General features: G+C 39.4%; 1 protein-coding gene across 1 annotated transcript in view; it reads left to right on the forward strand.

Moving 5' to 3' along the window:
• The window catches only part of ADAMTS18 (ADAM metallopeptidase with thrombospondin type 1 motif, 18), a gene marked incomplete at its 5' end in the record, with an annotated part of 46,345 nt that extends 32,022 nt beyond the window's left edge, over positions 1 to 14,323 (forward strand). Inside the window, 6 exons of the mRNA XM_010021327.1 lie at positions 912 to 1,038; positions 5,515 to 5,719; positions 8,058 to 8,249; positions 8,688 to 8,900; positions 10,260 to 10,407; positions 13,802 to 14,323. Coding sequence (XP_010019629.1) covers positions 912 to 1,038; positions 5,515 to 5,719; positions 8,058 to 8,249; positions 8,688 to 8,900; positions 10,260 to 10,407; positions 13,802 to 13,917 — 1,001 coding nt within the window. The remainder of the gene's footprint in view (positions 1 to 911; positions 1,039 to 5,514; positions 5,720 to 8,057; positions 8,250 to 8,687; positions 8,901 to 10,259; positions 10,408 to 13,801) is intronic.
• Between the last annotated feature and the right edge of the window lie 512 nt (positions 14,324 to 14,835).

Here is a 14,835-nt window from a genome sequence, read left to right on the forward strand (position 1 = left end):
TTTTGGGATGTAATGAAAGCAGAAAACTGGCATGTGGGAAGTTCTGCAAAAAGAATTGTGAATTAACACTTTAGTGGCCCTTAAATTGGCATTGAGTCATATAAATAAGACTACATAATGCAGTTGTCTTTTGATACCGAAGAACAGGACCAAGTAACCAACGAAACTTTATGCTCCTGTATAGGAAAACAAGTCCAGGTGAAATTCAGGAATGTCTTGCTAGTGTGTTGTCAGACTTCACAGCATCTGACTAAACTGTTTATGGAAGAAAGACCCTCTAGGAGCACTGTAGACATAAAATACAGCAACTGTGTTTTTCTTGCTTCCCTTTAAAACAAATAAAGTTTGCAGCATGGATATAAAGATCCTGGAAGCATGGCTGTTTCCAAATTTGAGTTCCTGTGCCCAGTGAACCATGAGTGAGGTTGATACACCTCAACAGAAGATAAATCGACAAAATCACTTCATCTCTTAAAACATTTGTTGTCTTCTCTGCCATCCGTCCTGATGTTGACACTAGACAAGAGTTTAGGAGCAGTAACCTGCAGAATTCTGTAAACTCAAAATGTTTTGTTTCAACCTGCAAGTGTGTGAAGAGAGCTCTAAGCAAGCACTGGTAGTTTCTGCAGCGAATTAGGATTTGAGGAATTACTGATTTTTGCTGTGGGAAGATTCTGCAAATATGCTGTTTATAACTGAAATATTTCATCTGACTTCAATAGTACCTGTGTTACAGAGAAGGAAATTAATATTAAAAACATCCTGCCAAATTAAATCCTATTTTATTCATTTCAAGTCAATGGAATTGAACCAAGGATGAGCTTGGACTTGTTTAGTTAAAGTTCTTCCCTACTACTTTTTCTCTTATGTTTTAAATAAACATTTATTTTACTTTTGTAATATTTCCATAGGACACATTACAGCAAAAGCAATTTGTTTAGAAGATCATCGTACGCGAGTTAATTCCTCCTTTTGTGGCCCAAGGATGAAGCCTTTAACTGAGACAAAACTATGCAACACTAATCCATGCCCAGCATAGTAAGTGCTCTCTATTTTTGTACTTTTTGCTGTGTCTTATGACTGAGTTCATCATGAAAGAAGTCCTCTGACAGGCAGACAGGACTGCATAGCCTGCTAGATGAACCCACTTTTATTCTGTAACGTAAATCAGTAATTGTTAAAAAATGTTAGTTGTGTAGGCTTCTGCCCAACGATAATAATAGAGGCAGTATTTCTAATGTTGCTAAGCAGGACCTCCCGAGGATTGCTTGCAGCTCTATCACCATGCTGGGGTTAGCTATGTGACACTGAGTAAATCTAAGTTACTTAGAGGCCCGTTCTGCCACCTTTACTCACCTTGAATCAGTAAGACCATTTCCTGAGTAAAGTGCTACTCCCCATGTGGAAGCTTGGCCCCATGACTCAGATTCCACATATTAGATTAGGTTAAAAGAACCTTGTGAAGTGTAATTAGTGCTTTTTGGACAAAATGTCCCACAGAGTATTATGATACCAAGGAGAGGACTATCTAAACCAAATAAATCATCAGCAGTGCTCCTGGTGCCCACAAAAATAAATATGAAGACATTGCCTATATGCACAGTCTTATGTTCTAAGAGACATGAGAAAGGTGAGATGCAAAGGAAGACATTGACATACAGATAAGCATTTAGAATCCAGCTGGTCTAAATCAATAGAGCTCCTTTAAAAACAAGGGAGTTATGCTGATTTATAGTAGCTGTAGTAGGGGTCCTTTGGAAAAAAAAAATGCAGTGTGCTTGTGTAATTAAACACAGTATTGTGTGGCTAAGAATGTAAGTGGACAGATTTAAGCACACATTGGCCATCTTTCTTCTGCAGGTTTTTTTTTCACATTTGGATTTCTGACTTTGCAACCTTAGCATTGTTTTAATTTTATACTAAAGATCAGAAAAGCTGTACTATGCTGGACAAGATATTCTGACTCCCAGAACAGAGAATTTCTAAATTGATGTGTTGAAAAATCAGGAGTGTTTCAGTAAGAAATAAAGACAGCTGAAGATACATGAAGTGCACAGGCAGCAGAAGGCAGAGGAAATGGAGGAAAGCTCTAGACCTGATGTCTTCTGCTATTTTACTCTGTGGTGATAAAAGCAATAGGCTGTAGAAGCAATTGGCTAAGTCTGCTCCCGTAGTTCATAAAATAACACATTTAATGACCTTAATAGGAAGCATTCTTCGTCTCCCCCAGTCCAGAAGAGGAAGATGGGGCAAAGAAAAAAAAGATGGGTATGTTCTGCAGTGGCTTTGTTTTTACTTAAAAATTCATAGTTTGCAATATGTTGAACATACTAAAAAATAGTCCAGTAATAGTTTGGAATTTCCTGCCAAATTTAAAGATTACAGCAGAGTACGCAAAATCCAAATGTCAAATTATACACTACAACCACAAAATGAGAGCGATAAGGTTTAAATAATGGCAGCATGTGACATGAGAGGCCATGTTCCTGTTTCAGCAGTTTCTTTAGATTGCGTTTAGCCACATGATTTTTTCAATACCAATTTTAAATAATCTTTGTAGCCAAACACAATCTTTTCATATGTGACTTATCTTCTGCCAGAACTATTTTTATCCAATGAACTCAGTATCATGTACACATAAATGTCTTGTCTATGATGTCCCCAGGAGTCTTTTTAAGTTGTTTATGCTTACCTTTGCTTTGATGTGGCCTTGTTATGCTATAAGGCTTCACCAAAGTCATATTCATTTCTACTGACCACACACGAAATTGCCATTTCTGTTAACCAGAGATCCCGATGTACTTTGAACATCCACTGATACCCCTATCACTGAAAATGCTGACTATCCATTCTGACATGCAGTGCAATGTTTTCATGCTGAAACTGCTCTGATATTGTTAGATTTACTACTTTAAAGCACAGTTAATGACTTGAACACTAAAAAGAGTACAAAAGGAAAAACCATAAAAGCCCTGAGCCACCTTTAGGGAAACTTCCTAATAAATTATTTTTAAATTCTTGGAATATGTTAATGTATGGAGGATCCACATGTAAGACCATGTCTTAAATTAACAGATTGCCATTCAGTTGAGTGAAACTATGCCAGACTATCTCTGCTGAGGAATCTGCTCAGAAAGTCATGGCATGTAGTATTTCCTATAAAACTGAGACAGCCAACATCAAAAAATGAAGTATTAATAAATACCATGGAGGAAACAAAGAACCCTTAATAGCCAGCAAATAAAGCAAAAAGAAATATAGTAGGTGTAACAGGCAAGGGAAGGAGGTGACTAACATGAGATACAGTTTTGTGTCAGTTTTGTGACATAAAAGAGGCTCCAGACTTACAAAGGTCAGTGAGGAATAATTACTGCATAAGAACAAAGACTCATTAGTCTGAGTAGGAACAAACTACTGTCCCGACAGCAAAGAACACAGAAAGGCATCGGTACTGCACACTGTTGTTGTTGGATTTCAGAGCTGCCAAATCTGGTCATAATTATTTAGTTATTTGAGCTAATGAAAGATACTCTTGGAACACAGCCCAGATAATCTTGGAAAATGGCAGTTTACTGCAGGACATTAAAGTAGGTTTATTGCCCTCGCCTCTGTGAAGAGGGAAACTTTCTGGACAGTTATGGTGAATAAACTCTTAAAATGAACACTTCTGGTAGTTCTACCAATCACCGTTGTCAGAAACATCAAGTCAAACTAATTAAAAGTTGTAAAATGGATTAAAACTATAACTTTTTTTCCAGAAGTTTGCATTGCAATAGTCCAAATATTTATAAATCAGACAAAAAGGAAACTTCTGACGTGGTCTGGAATTACGTAACTACTGACTTTTCACATTAATATTTCTTTGTCCTTAAATGAGTGCTTTTTATATTTCCCACTACTTTTGGCAGTTACTGAAGTTACTGACTGAGAGTTGGGATTTCTTCTATTCCCAAAGAGATTTTTCCAAAATAGGTTTTTTATACATTTTTTACAAATTAGAATTAGATTTGTCTTCAGGCAGATGTGGACAGACAAATGGGATGCTGTTCATCTTTCACACAGTAAGAAAAGGAAAAAAACTGTATGTAAGCAGCTATTTAAGTGGTCACAGGACCGATGCTGTTAGAAACTGTAGGGTAGGCCAAGCAGTTGGATGTGAGATGAGAACCTCTTCTGTGGGAAACATTATTAAAAATGTGTAAAATGGATGTTTTAAAATCTTTAGTTTAATTTCAGTGCTGGGCTTTTGAATAAGAGTTCTCAACTTGAGTAGTTGTGTGTCATTCATAGTTTCCTTTCTTCTTTCACTTCTATTTTCCTCTCTAGCTGTTATTTTATGGTCTTAAATCGACAAAGGCACGTGGTTGTGTGTTTCCCAAGTGTCCCACAAAGGCTGGGGACCCACTCAATGTGTCACTAACAGAAGTACTGAGCAGCTTCTGACATTTAAAAACTGAACTTACCCTAAGCAATTGGTGCTAATTCTTCAGGCTGTGTCTTTTCTGTGACACAATGTGTAACTGAAGTGTGCCTGTGACTGGAGTAGGGATTTGCCAACAGCTTTTGCTGGTTATATTTCCTCTGCTTTATTTAGGTTCTGTATCATCTGTCTGCGAAATTTATTAGTCTGAGGACATTTAAATCCTTAAGATGCTAATGACAGGACTGCTGATTTTAGCAAATGAGTTCTTTTTTGTGAATAGAGGCCAGTAAGGTTTGACATAAATAGCGCTGGATGGCACCATGCCAATATCTGCCATGTGGTATGAGTGAACCTACACACAAATGCACAGGAGATACCTGCTCAGCTAAACCAGCCCCATTCATTCCCTGCCACATCATCTTTCCCCTTGTACCAGCTGAGGAGGACCCTCTTCTGCCATGTTTTCTGAAGAGATGTAAAAAGGAAAAAATGTAAACCGAAGGGCAGAACTTTCCAATAATTGAATCTTACCGATTTACAGACCTCTCTCCATTTATCTGGATTCTTCCTTTGGCCTTGGGTCTGTTTGTCTATTTGGAGATCTCTGCAGCAGCTAAAGTGACAAAAATGGTCATCCTACAATTTCTTTAGAAGAGATTTTTCTTTTTGAGTTTGAGAGAGCTTTTTTTCCAACTAGAAGCATAGATGTGGTTAAAAAGGCATGGTGATTTGTTAGCCAAACCCCTAGATCTCCTGGATACATCACCAGCCTGGCAGCATCTCTCACAATCCCTGTGGAATTCCTGATTCCAGGTCAGATTCACAGGCAAGCTGGTTCTGGTAGATGTAGAGCTGTAAATAAGTAATACTAGTTTTTCTAGTTGTGTGACTTATATTTCATCCCTAGCAGAATGTTTCATGCTTTGAAAATAGATGATATAACTAATTATGGCTTTTTGATTTTTAACAGATAGCAGTACATCAGGAAAGCAGGATCCCAAATAATTCACATTTGACAGGGGGCTTATATGAATTAGTTTTATAAAGCTAACTGGACTCCTTTGTTTCTAACACGTATTTTCTCCTCTAAGCTGGTCAACAGGTGAATGGAGTGCATGCAGCAAATCCTGTGGAGGAGGGCAACAAAGCCGCCTCCTTCAGTGTGTCCAGAAAAGGGCTTTCCAAAGAGAGGAGGTAGTAGCCCATTCCCTGTGTCCCATCAGCACCCCTGCGCAGATGCAGATGTGCAATAGCCAGGACTGCCCACCTGAATGGAGCCCTGGACTATGGTCTCAGGTAATCTGGAGAAAAACTTGCATTTTTGTCTGCTGGCCTAATGCAAATATTGCCAAAAACTCTGCTCAAAAGGAAGAATAGTGCAAACTTTGTGAAGGTCAGTACTTTGCAAGTGGATCTGTTCATGAAGATAACATGTAAACTATATATATATTTTAATTAGCCTTCCTAAGTGCTCAGACATGAGTGCTTGCCAGAAGTGGGCACGTGGTGTCATTTCTGGTATGTACAGATAGAAAGGTAATTTTTTCTCGCTTCATAACTGAAGGCTCTATGAATTCCTCAAAGCCATCACTCCCCTCTGAGATTACTTCCCACAGCAACAGTAGCTTTTCTCAGAGACGACAGGCAGTCATGGAATGAAGAAATATTTGGGGTTAGGGTTGAGTGTTAATGCACACACATATGTGAACTGTGGGTTGATAGATTTGTGATGTTCATGTTCACATGTTCACTAATCACTTCTGTACATTTGCATTTCTTAGAGTGTCTATTCTACAGCAAGTAGAGCACTCCTGCAAATAATTGCCCTGAGGGGCATAAAGCCCCTGGGCAGATCCCTGTGTGCACACACCCTGCTCTGCAAACTTGATAACTGCCTGACACCAAACCAACCTGAGTTAAAACACACACACACACACAGAGTTCATCTCTGCTCTTTCACTGCTATTGATGGAGGTATGAACTGCTAGTGTAAGGATAAGTGAAGTACTGGCAAATCTGGGATTTAACAGAGAGCTGCCAGTATGCTTATGTCAAAATGAGCTACATTATTTTCACTTTTCCATCTTCATTTAGTGAGATTCAAGATGGGTTTAAATTTACAGAAAAATCTGTTACTTCTGTGTATAGTTCATGGTACTGTTACTCTTCGTGTGTTGAAAAACATCTTGACCTAAGCATTCCCACGTGAGCAGCACAGACTCCCCCTCCAGGGGAGTGCCCATAAGGTATTATGACAGACGAGTAACTACTTAACACTCTGCTGCAACAGAGTTTTAACACTCAAAAAGGAACTTTTTTTCCAGTGTATGTGAAGGAAACCTTAGTGTGGGAGGAGACTGTAAAAACCAAGTATGATCATTATATCCTTAAAAAGGAAGAACAAAGTCTTCAAACACATTCACACTTTTAAACTTCACTTCCTCTAAAATAAAATAAAAAAAACCCCCACCACAATTAGAAAAAAAAAAAATACCAAATTTCCTTCTCTTTAAGAGGTGTAAAATTCAGGTTGGAGTTTTCAAATAAGCCTATGAAAATTAAGTTCACGAGTACTGCTGAAATGTAGTGAACAGGCCTATTGAACAAGTTAGTGAAGATTTTAAGATTCAGCTGAAAGTTGTTATATCACAGGGTCAAAGGAGCTAAAGAGGGGAAAAATGCAAAATATCCATCTTTCTACACAAACCAGAGTAATTTTAAATGAAAAGTGTTGTTTGTTTGTGGGAAAGATTAAACCTAGAGATTTTCAGCATGCAGATATTTCTGTTGTATCCTCAGTACAACTCTGCTTTCAAGTCATCTTTTTTAAACATTTAGGATTTAATACTATAGCGCAGGATTCTGCCTTGGAATGTACTCCTTAATTATTAGCAAAAAGAACAATTAGAAGAAGGTAGAAGAAAGTAGAAAGCTGGCAGCATTATTTCAGGACCATTTATTTCTTCATTTCATCAGGAATGGCTCATTCATGCATTTTATTGTGTGCTAAGGCAATGGAAACTCCAGAATGTATTTTTAACTGAACCCTAGTTCAGCAATGTGCATTTATTCACTGGGGACTTGCCCTAAACTTTAGTTATAATCTTGGCAATTAAAATATCTTTGGTCAAACTTCTTAACCATAGTCTGTATCAGATTCTGTCTTGTAGTGAGATTCATTTGGTGAAGGAGTTATGTACTGATTCCCTGGGTAGTTTTCTCTGCCTGTATCCCATCCCTCCAGGCCAAGGTGAGGACAAAATAACAAATAGCTGACAACTTTGTTGGGAGATTTTGCGATGGGAGGTTAGGACCAGCTTTCAACTGTACTGCCCAGGGAAAAAAACATTTTGCTCACAAGTCCAACTTACCTCATCTACGGAAGAGAGATATTACTTATCTGTTCTACGTGGGGGCTGTAAGAGTTCAGAGTTTACATTAAGAAAGCACTTAGAACAGTGTTTCAGAAGTGACATACAGATGTTGCTGTTACTTATTTACCAATAGAATTTCAAGTTTACTTATAATGGCAGCTACCCAGCACATTAGCCATGGTTTCTATGCTCTGCTGTAAAATACAAACAATGCCAATTTTCATTTCCTTAGTTCAAATGAATGTTTCTTTCCATCACAGTGCTCCAAGACTTGTGGGAGAGGTGTTAAGAAACGGGATGTCTACTGCAAAAGTACTGGTTCTCCCAAGGTTAAAATCTTGCCTGAAAGTATGTGCAGCAGAGACCATAAACCTGAATCCCATCAGACCTGTGTGCTAGGACGCTGCCCCAAGAACGACCGGCTCCAGTGGGTGGTTTCTTCCTGGAGTGAGGTAAAGCGATGCAGTTACATGGCTCACTGCCTTCATTGGCTGCTCTTGGGAACGTTGACTCAGGGACATGCACGAACCGAACGGGGGAAAAGCTGAGATGTCATTTGAGAATCAGGTGTGCTAGGCAAGCAGCTGTAGAAACACAGTTCTTTACATCCAACTGCAGTTAGTGTACCCCAATGTCTTTGTCTTTCAGGACTTTCACGGACTCAGATTCGTATTTTGTTTTACACATTATGGAACACAGTCTTTGTTATATATAGTTACATAGAGAAGCATTATATAGTTATATACAGAAGCACTATATATAGTTATATATATATAACTATATATAGTGCTTCTGTAGTTTTGCATAACTGGGGGGTCTCTTGCACATAGCACAGTCTCCTTTGTCTGCATGTGTTCCCTATATTTAAACAATGTACTTTGCTTTTGCAGTGCTCAGCCTCCTGTGGCCCAGGTGTACAAAAGCGAGAATTAAAATGCGGAGAGAAAACCATCCATGGGAAATTGATCACCTTTCCTCAGAGAAGATGTAGAAACATCAAGAAACCAAACACTAACCTGGAAGAAGCTTGTAACAAGGGAGCCTGTCTATCTCAAACACTGTATAACATGGTGTCTGGCTGGTATTCTTCACCCTGGCAGCAGGTACGAATGGGAAACTTTCTCGCCTCTCTGCCTGTCCAAGCTAGCACTCTCTCCAGCACTATTTAATGTCTTAACTTTTACATAGCTTATAAAAGGAGAGTGTTTTTCTACACAGTAGCTCAAGTAGCAACCCCTAGTGCTTTTCACTACACAGCATTAGAGAACAAAATAACTGCAATGTGGCTCTTGGACACTGCATCCATTGTAATTAGAAGTTGGTTGCATTGCTGGGCCTAGGGAGTACCAAGCCTAGAAAAGCCGTGGTACCGTATGCCACAGAACAAACACTAGAGCTGGGGTGACACAAACATCAAGCTACCTAGGTAAAAGCTAGCTCCGGTCTTACATTGTGCTGTAGTCAAACATCCAATTGTATGGAGGAGACATCACTACTAACAGTCCACAGGTGTCTCCTGCACGTAGCAATTCCCTAAAGAAGGACTCACCACTCAGCCGCTGAAACATGGTGCAGCTGGTCCACATCCATCATGTACTTTGGTGCAGCTCATTTCTTTGTCCTGAAACTGAAGAAAGTCACCTAAAAATGTTATTCATGCTCGAGACACACTGCATTCCACGCTCATTTCTAACACTTTCTTCTCAGTCTTCATTAAACTGCACTGTGGTTGAACTATTACATATCTATATGCACAATGTATTTGAGCATCTGCACAGATTGCCTGGAATTCCCTAAATACTATGATTAATTATGGGATCAGTCTGTATTTGTTTCTACATTCTTGCAAACAAGCTTCTGTATTTCTGGAACTTATCTACTTTATGAGTCATATATCAATGAGACACACTCATTTAATAACATTTACATGAAACAATGTATGCCTGACAATTGTAATCAGATGAAAATGATCACCTTTATCTTAAAGACAACTTTTCATGAAACACATACAAGTAAAAGGCTTATTAACTTTAAAATACTTCATAGATCTTCCTGAAATGCATAGTGGTTTTCCCCAGATACAGCCATAATTACTGTTCCAATGGGAGTTTTATCTCTGTTCAGACAGCAGGATTGGGCCCAGAGGCTGAGAGTTCAAAGAAATCAGTGCAGACAATCAGGAACAGGTTTTCTACAATGTTTCATGTCTGTCTTGATGCCTGAGTAAGGAACCAGATTTTCAGCCGAGTCCTTAAATAACCAAACTTTTGGAAGGGAGAGCAGATGCACACATCTTTGAAAAGCTGGTCCTGGTGGGGGTTGCTGCACAGCAACACATCCTTTCCTCACCTCTCTCACTTTGAAAGTCTCATCCAAAGCTCTGGAAGTTACTGCTTCGGCTTTTGTGGGCTCCCAGAGAGTCTCTATAATAGAAAGCGGCTTTTACTTTTTCATCTCCACAGTGCACAGTAACATGTGGAGGGGGAGTGCAAACCCGCAGCGTACAATGCCTGCGCCATGGAAGACCAGCTTCTGGGTGCGTGCCCCAGCAGAAACCAGCAGTCCTGAGAGCCTGCAACACCAACTTCTGCCCTGTCCCTGTGAAAAGAGGTAAACCCCAGCACTACATGCTGCAGCAGGGTTGGTTGCTTGGAACTCTATATCCAGCAAAAATCACCTTTTCCAGTTACACCCACTGAGGATTTGTATTTGGCATGCTCCTTCATAAATGATTTTCCCCCAGACTTTCCAGCTTTACAGTTACTCTCTGATACTACAGCATCTCTCTTCTCAAAGTGAACCCTTTTAAAGCTGACTTGGGTGTATAACCGACACAGGAGATTTAAAAAGAAAGAGTTTGTCGAAAAGTAATGTCATTTGGTTCTGAGCCGCATCTTTATACCATCTTGTTGTATAACATAAAAGCATCCTATGCTGGTACTGTTTTATGGTTAATAATAGTAACTTTTGAACTAAACATTGAGAATTTGCCATACAGTTTGAGTCTTTTGAAGTCTACCTAAACTTCAGATTGCACCATATCCTGGGAGTCCCAAACCATTTTGTCTAGAATGTACTTCTCTTCCTACTGCTTCTGATCAGCGTATGATGTGCAGTCAGGGAACACGGTTAAGCTCTGTCCCCACTTGTATGTCTACTGTGTCCCAATCCACCTCTCCAGTGTGTTTTCCTAGAGGAGCAGGAGGAAGAAGAGAATTTGTGTCATTCTGTGTGATAGCAGGGGAATTCTCTCAAAACCACAACAGAAAGTGAGCAGTGCATTAGTCCCATCTCATATATTTGCTGACAAGCTGGCTACAGTTTATGACTCCTTCTTAACTTAAAAGGCTCATGGAGGTCCAGGTTTGTCCCATATAATGCTAGTTATCTAGGTCTGCTGAAACACTAAAATACCATCAGCTGTCTTGTTACCATTTTAAACCTGGGAGCTACAAGTAACCTCTATAAACCCCATGCCAAATTGCAAGAGAATGGTGGTAGCAGAGCTGGGAGCAAAGGTCAAGCTCTGGCCTGGCATCTTGTGAGCTGACATTGGCCAGCCACCCCCTCCTTGGCACTGACTGCTGCCATTCACTGCACAGAGACCCTGGAACACCCAACAGTTTCTTAACAGACTCTCCTACTTCATCAACCCAGGACATGCAGAGTTATCAAACCGATACATCAGGGGACCCGAATCCAAACAAGGATGTATAGATTAAATGGCCCTGAAAGGGATAAGTAAATAGTTCTGCATTTTTTTAAGTAAATGTTCCTAACACTTCAAATTAGCCTTCCTAAAAAGTTCTGCTATACTTTGGAGTTTCTGTATTATGTCCTTTTCTGTCACGATATAGCAAACACTTTTCTTTCACCCCTGCTTTGCTCTGCTGTATTTCATGTCTGCAGTAATGTCTGTTATTAATTTTGGCCTTGGACTGTTTCTGTCTCTCCTCACATCTGCAGGAGCCCTTTCCCCTTTATTATAACTGGGTCATCAGGCCCTAGAGATCAATTATCTCTTCACTGCTCTGTAACTTTCTGTCTAAACCAGCAAAAAGAGAGGGAACCAGCTGTGCTGGAATCACATTGAAGCAAATCAGTCGCTATTATCAGCTGTGTAGCTCCAGCTCAGTGATCACAGTCAAGAAATTAATGTTTCAGGGAGAGTTTACACACTTTCCTAGACAAGCTGGGTCATTTCCATCCCTCTGTTAGATGCAGTTACGGTCACCGTAACTCTGAGTAAATCCAACTGCCTATAACGCATGAAAATTTAAACAACTCAAGTATAAATACTTGAGTAAACAGAAATAAGGAACAGGCAGCCTGATCCACAACCATTGAAATCTGTGGAACTCTTTGTGTTTATTTCAATGGTTTCTGGATTAGGTCCCAAGAGTAACGTTTTCGGCCTTACCTCTGTCATGTCAGCACACTGCACTGTGGTCTTCAAAAGGGACAGAAAGACTCACTAATATTGCCTCCTTAGTGCTTTTAAAGTTTTTTAAACAGTAGTTTGTAACTTGAAAGTCTCAATCAGAACAGCTTTCAGCACTTTGTGCTGTGCATGCTTTCCCAATTCCTGGAGAGCCACTTGTGCAAGGACAGTATTTTCTTTATATAGCATTAATGTTTACAGACAGGCTTATTTTTTACAAACCTGAGAAATAAACCAGAATATTAAAAAAAAAGTTACTATTTTCTTATTAATTCAAATAATTTGAGGGTGATGGAGGTATACAAAATCACCTTTGCCATCATATAAAATGGAATCAAAAAACCCAAAGTGGTTTCTGTAGGGACAGAAAGCACTCCTGGCCCAAAGACTATGACAAAGTTGTCTATGCTATGTGAGGGAGCATTTATCTTCTGTGACTCAGCTTAGCTGATGGGAGAACACAGACAACGGTGGCTAGATTTTTCTTCACTGTCTCCTTGTAAGTTCCTTTTATTGACCATGTAAACAGTAGTTCTGAGAGTCAAATGGAATCTTTTCCCGTGCTCACAGGAGATTTCAGTTTAGCTATAAATTTTGCTAAACCTCATTTAAATGTCTTACTGCTCTCTCAGACATGGTGAGTTTGTTTATAAATCATCCATATGAATCATCACTCTGCTCTTTTAAAGAAGCATAAAGCATCCGCTACAGAACTGTAGAAAGGAGCAGCTATGAAATGTTTTTAAAGTGAGTGGGCTGTGTGTATAAATTATCTGTACGTAAATTTAAGTGAAATAAAATGTTAATTAAAAAATATGGTTTATTTGTAATTAAAAGCTGGGCTTTTCAGAACTAAACATTATCAGCCTGTCTCTTTTCCCAGTGCAGTTAATTAAAATTTCACTAACATAGTCGAAGTGCTAAAAGCCCAATTCATGCCACCTGACAAAAGTGTCTAAGCAGAGATTTCTTAGACTCCCTGCACAGCCAGAGAAAGCAGTCCTTCTAGCAAGTCCCTCTAGCAGCCTGCAGCAGAGCCCTCTGTGCACATGTCTACTTCGAGCAGGGTCCCTGTACTCTAACTGCGACATACTTGGAGTGTAGATGCGCAGGTAGACTCCATGGGATGTTGGTGGTAAGCAGCAATCAGCAGCAAGCTGGGTGCAGGCACCCTGGTACAAGTTCCTGGCTTCAGAACAACATTTGTAATTGGAGATGAAAACACAGATTACTTTTTTATCCTCCACAGTGGAACTGCCTTCCTGTATTCCTGAACCTGGGCTCTCAGTTTTTTAATTCCTGTAGCCTCTGACATCCTCTGACATATATCAGCTCTATGTCTAGCAAATTAACAATTTGGATCTCTTAACAAACTAATCACCTCTTAACAAAGTAAAAAACAAATTAGTATTTTTGAGCCAAAGAAAGTTCCTCTTCTTTGAACTGAATCACCCGTTGTGTTTTTAACATTACCAAATGCATACAAGCACATGGAACTATTGCCTGAGTTGTATACTTGCCAAAACAGAGTCTTACCATTTTGCTTGGATTTCTCTCCTTCAGATGATCCTTCTTGTGTGGATTTCTTCACTTGGTGTCATCTGGTACCCCAGCATGGTGTCTGTAACCACAAATTTTATGGCAAGCAATGTTGTAAATCATGCACAAAGAAGAACTGATAGCGTGTTATCTGAACCCATCAGTGACAGAATTCACTTCTGCAATTTATGTTGGAATTAACTTTGCTTTGAGGCAAGACATGGTGCCACATAAACAGCTGATGGAAGAGCCATTTTCTAAGGGAATGTCTGAGGTACAGTAATTATTGGAGATATGTTGAAAAAAGAATGTTTCTTTCTTTTTTTTTCTTTATTTGCTGACCTCACTGAAGTACAGGGTACTATGGATCACTTGAACACTGAGACTCAAAGGGGCAGTTCTTCTTTCTTTTTAAAGGGTCATTTTGCACTGTCCTATGTTATAAGGAAGAAACTGAGGCAAGGAAGCCTCTTCTGGCTAACTTACCAGAATGCAAAGCAAAAGAGATTGGGAGCCTGAGGAGGAAGGTTACAGCATGGCAGCTTGACAGATGGCACTATCAAAAGCTTTCCCTTTATGATGCTGTTATCCCAAGGTAAGGAGGCGGTTTGCTGCCATTGCCACAGAAAGACACTCCGATGGCTGTTGCCTGCAGAACGCAGCGTCACATGTGTGACCACACGAAGTAATTAGTGCACTACAAAGATAAATGGTGCTTCTCTGTTAGACTTGCTGCTGGAAAGGCAAGTTTTGCATCATGCTAATGTTTTTTATTAATTTGAAGAATTCCTTTTCCGCTTTGTGTAGGAGCTCAGAGTTGGTTAACTAGTAACTTGAAATGTATTCCTAGAAATATTCAGCATTAGAATATTTGGACTTTTAATATTGCTGTGTTACAAGTAAAATAGAATTTCATATTTCAATTAACTCAAGGAACTCAGATTTACTGAACTCAATGGTTATGTTTTCAACTTTCTAAGCTCAATAGGTATGTCATTTTAAAATTTAAACTTGATATTTTAAAGTAGGTTTTTTTCAGAAGCTAGGTTATTCGAATG

The sequence above is a fragment of the Nestor notabilis genome, unplaced genomic scaffold (genome assembly GCF_000696875.1).
Source record: "Nestor notabilis isolate BGI_N333 unplaced genomic scaffold, ASM69687v1 scaffold7039, whole genome shotgun sequence".
In the NCBI taxonomy this organism is placed as follows: Eukaryota; Metazoa; Chordata; class Aves; order Psittaciformes; family Psittacidae; genus Nestor; species Nestor notabilis.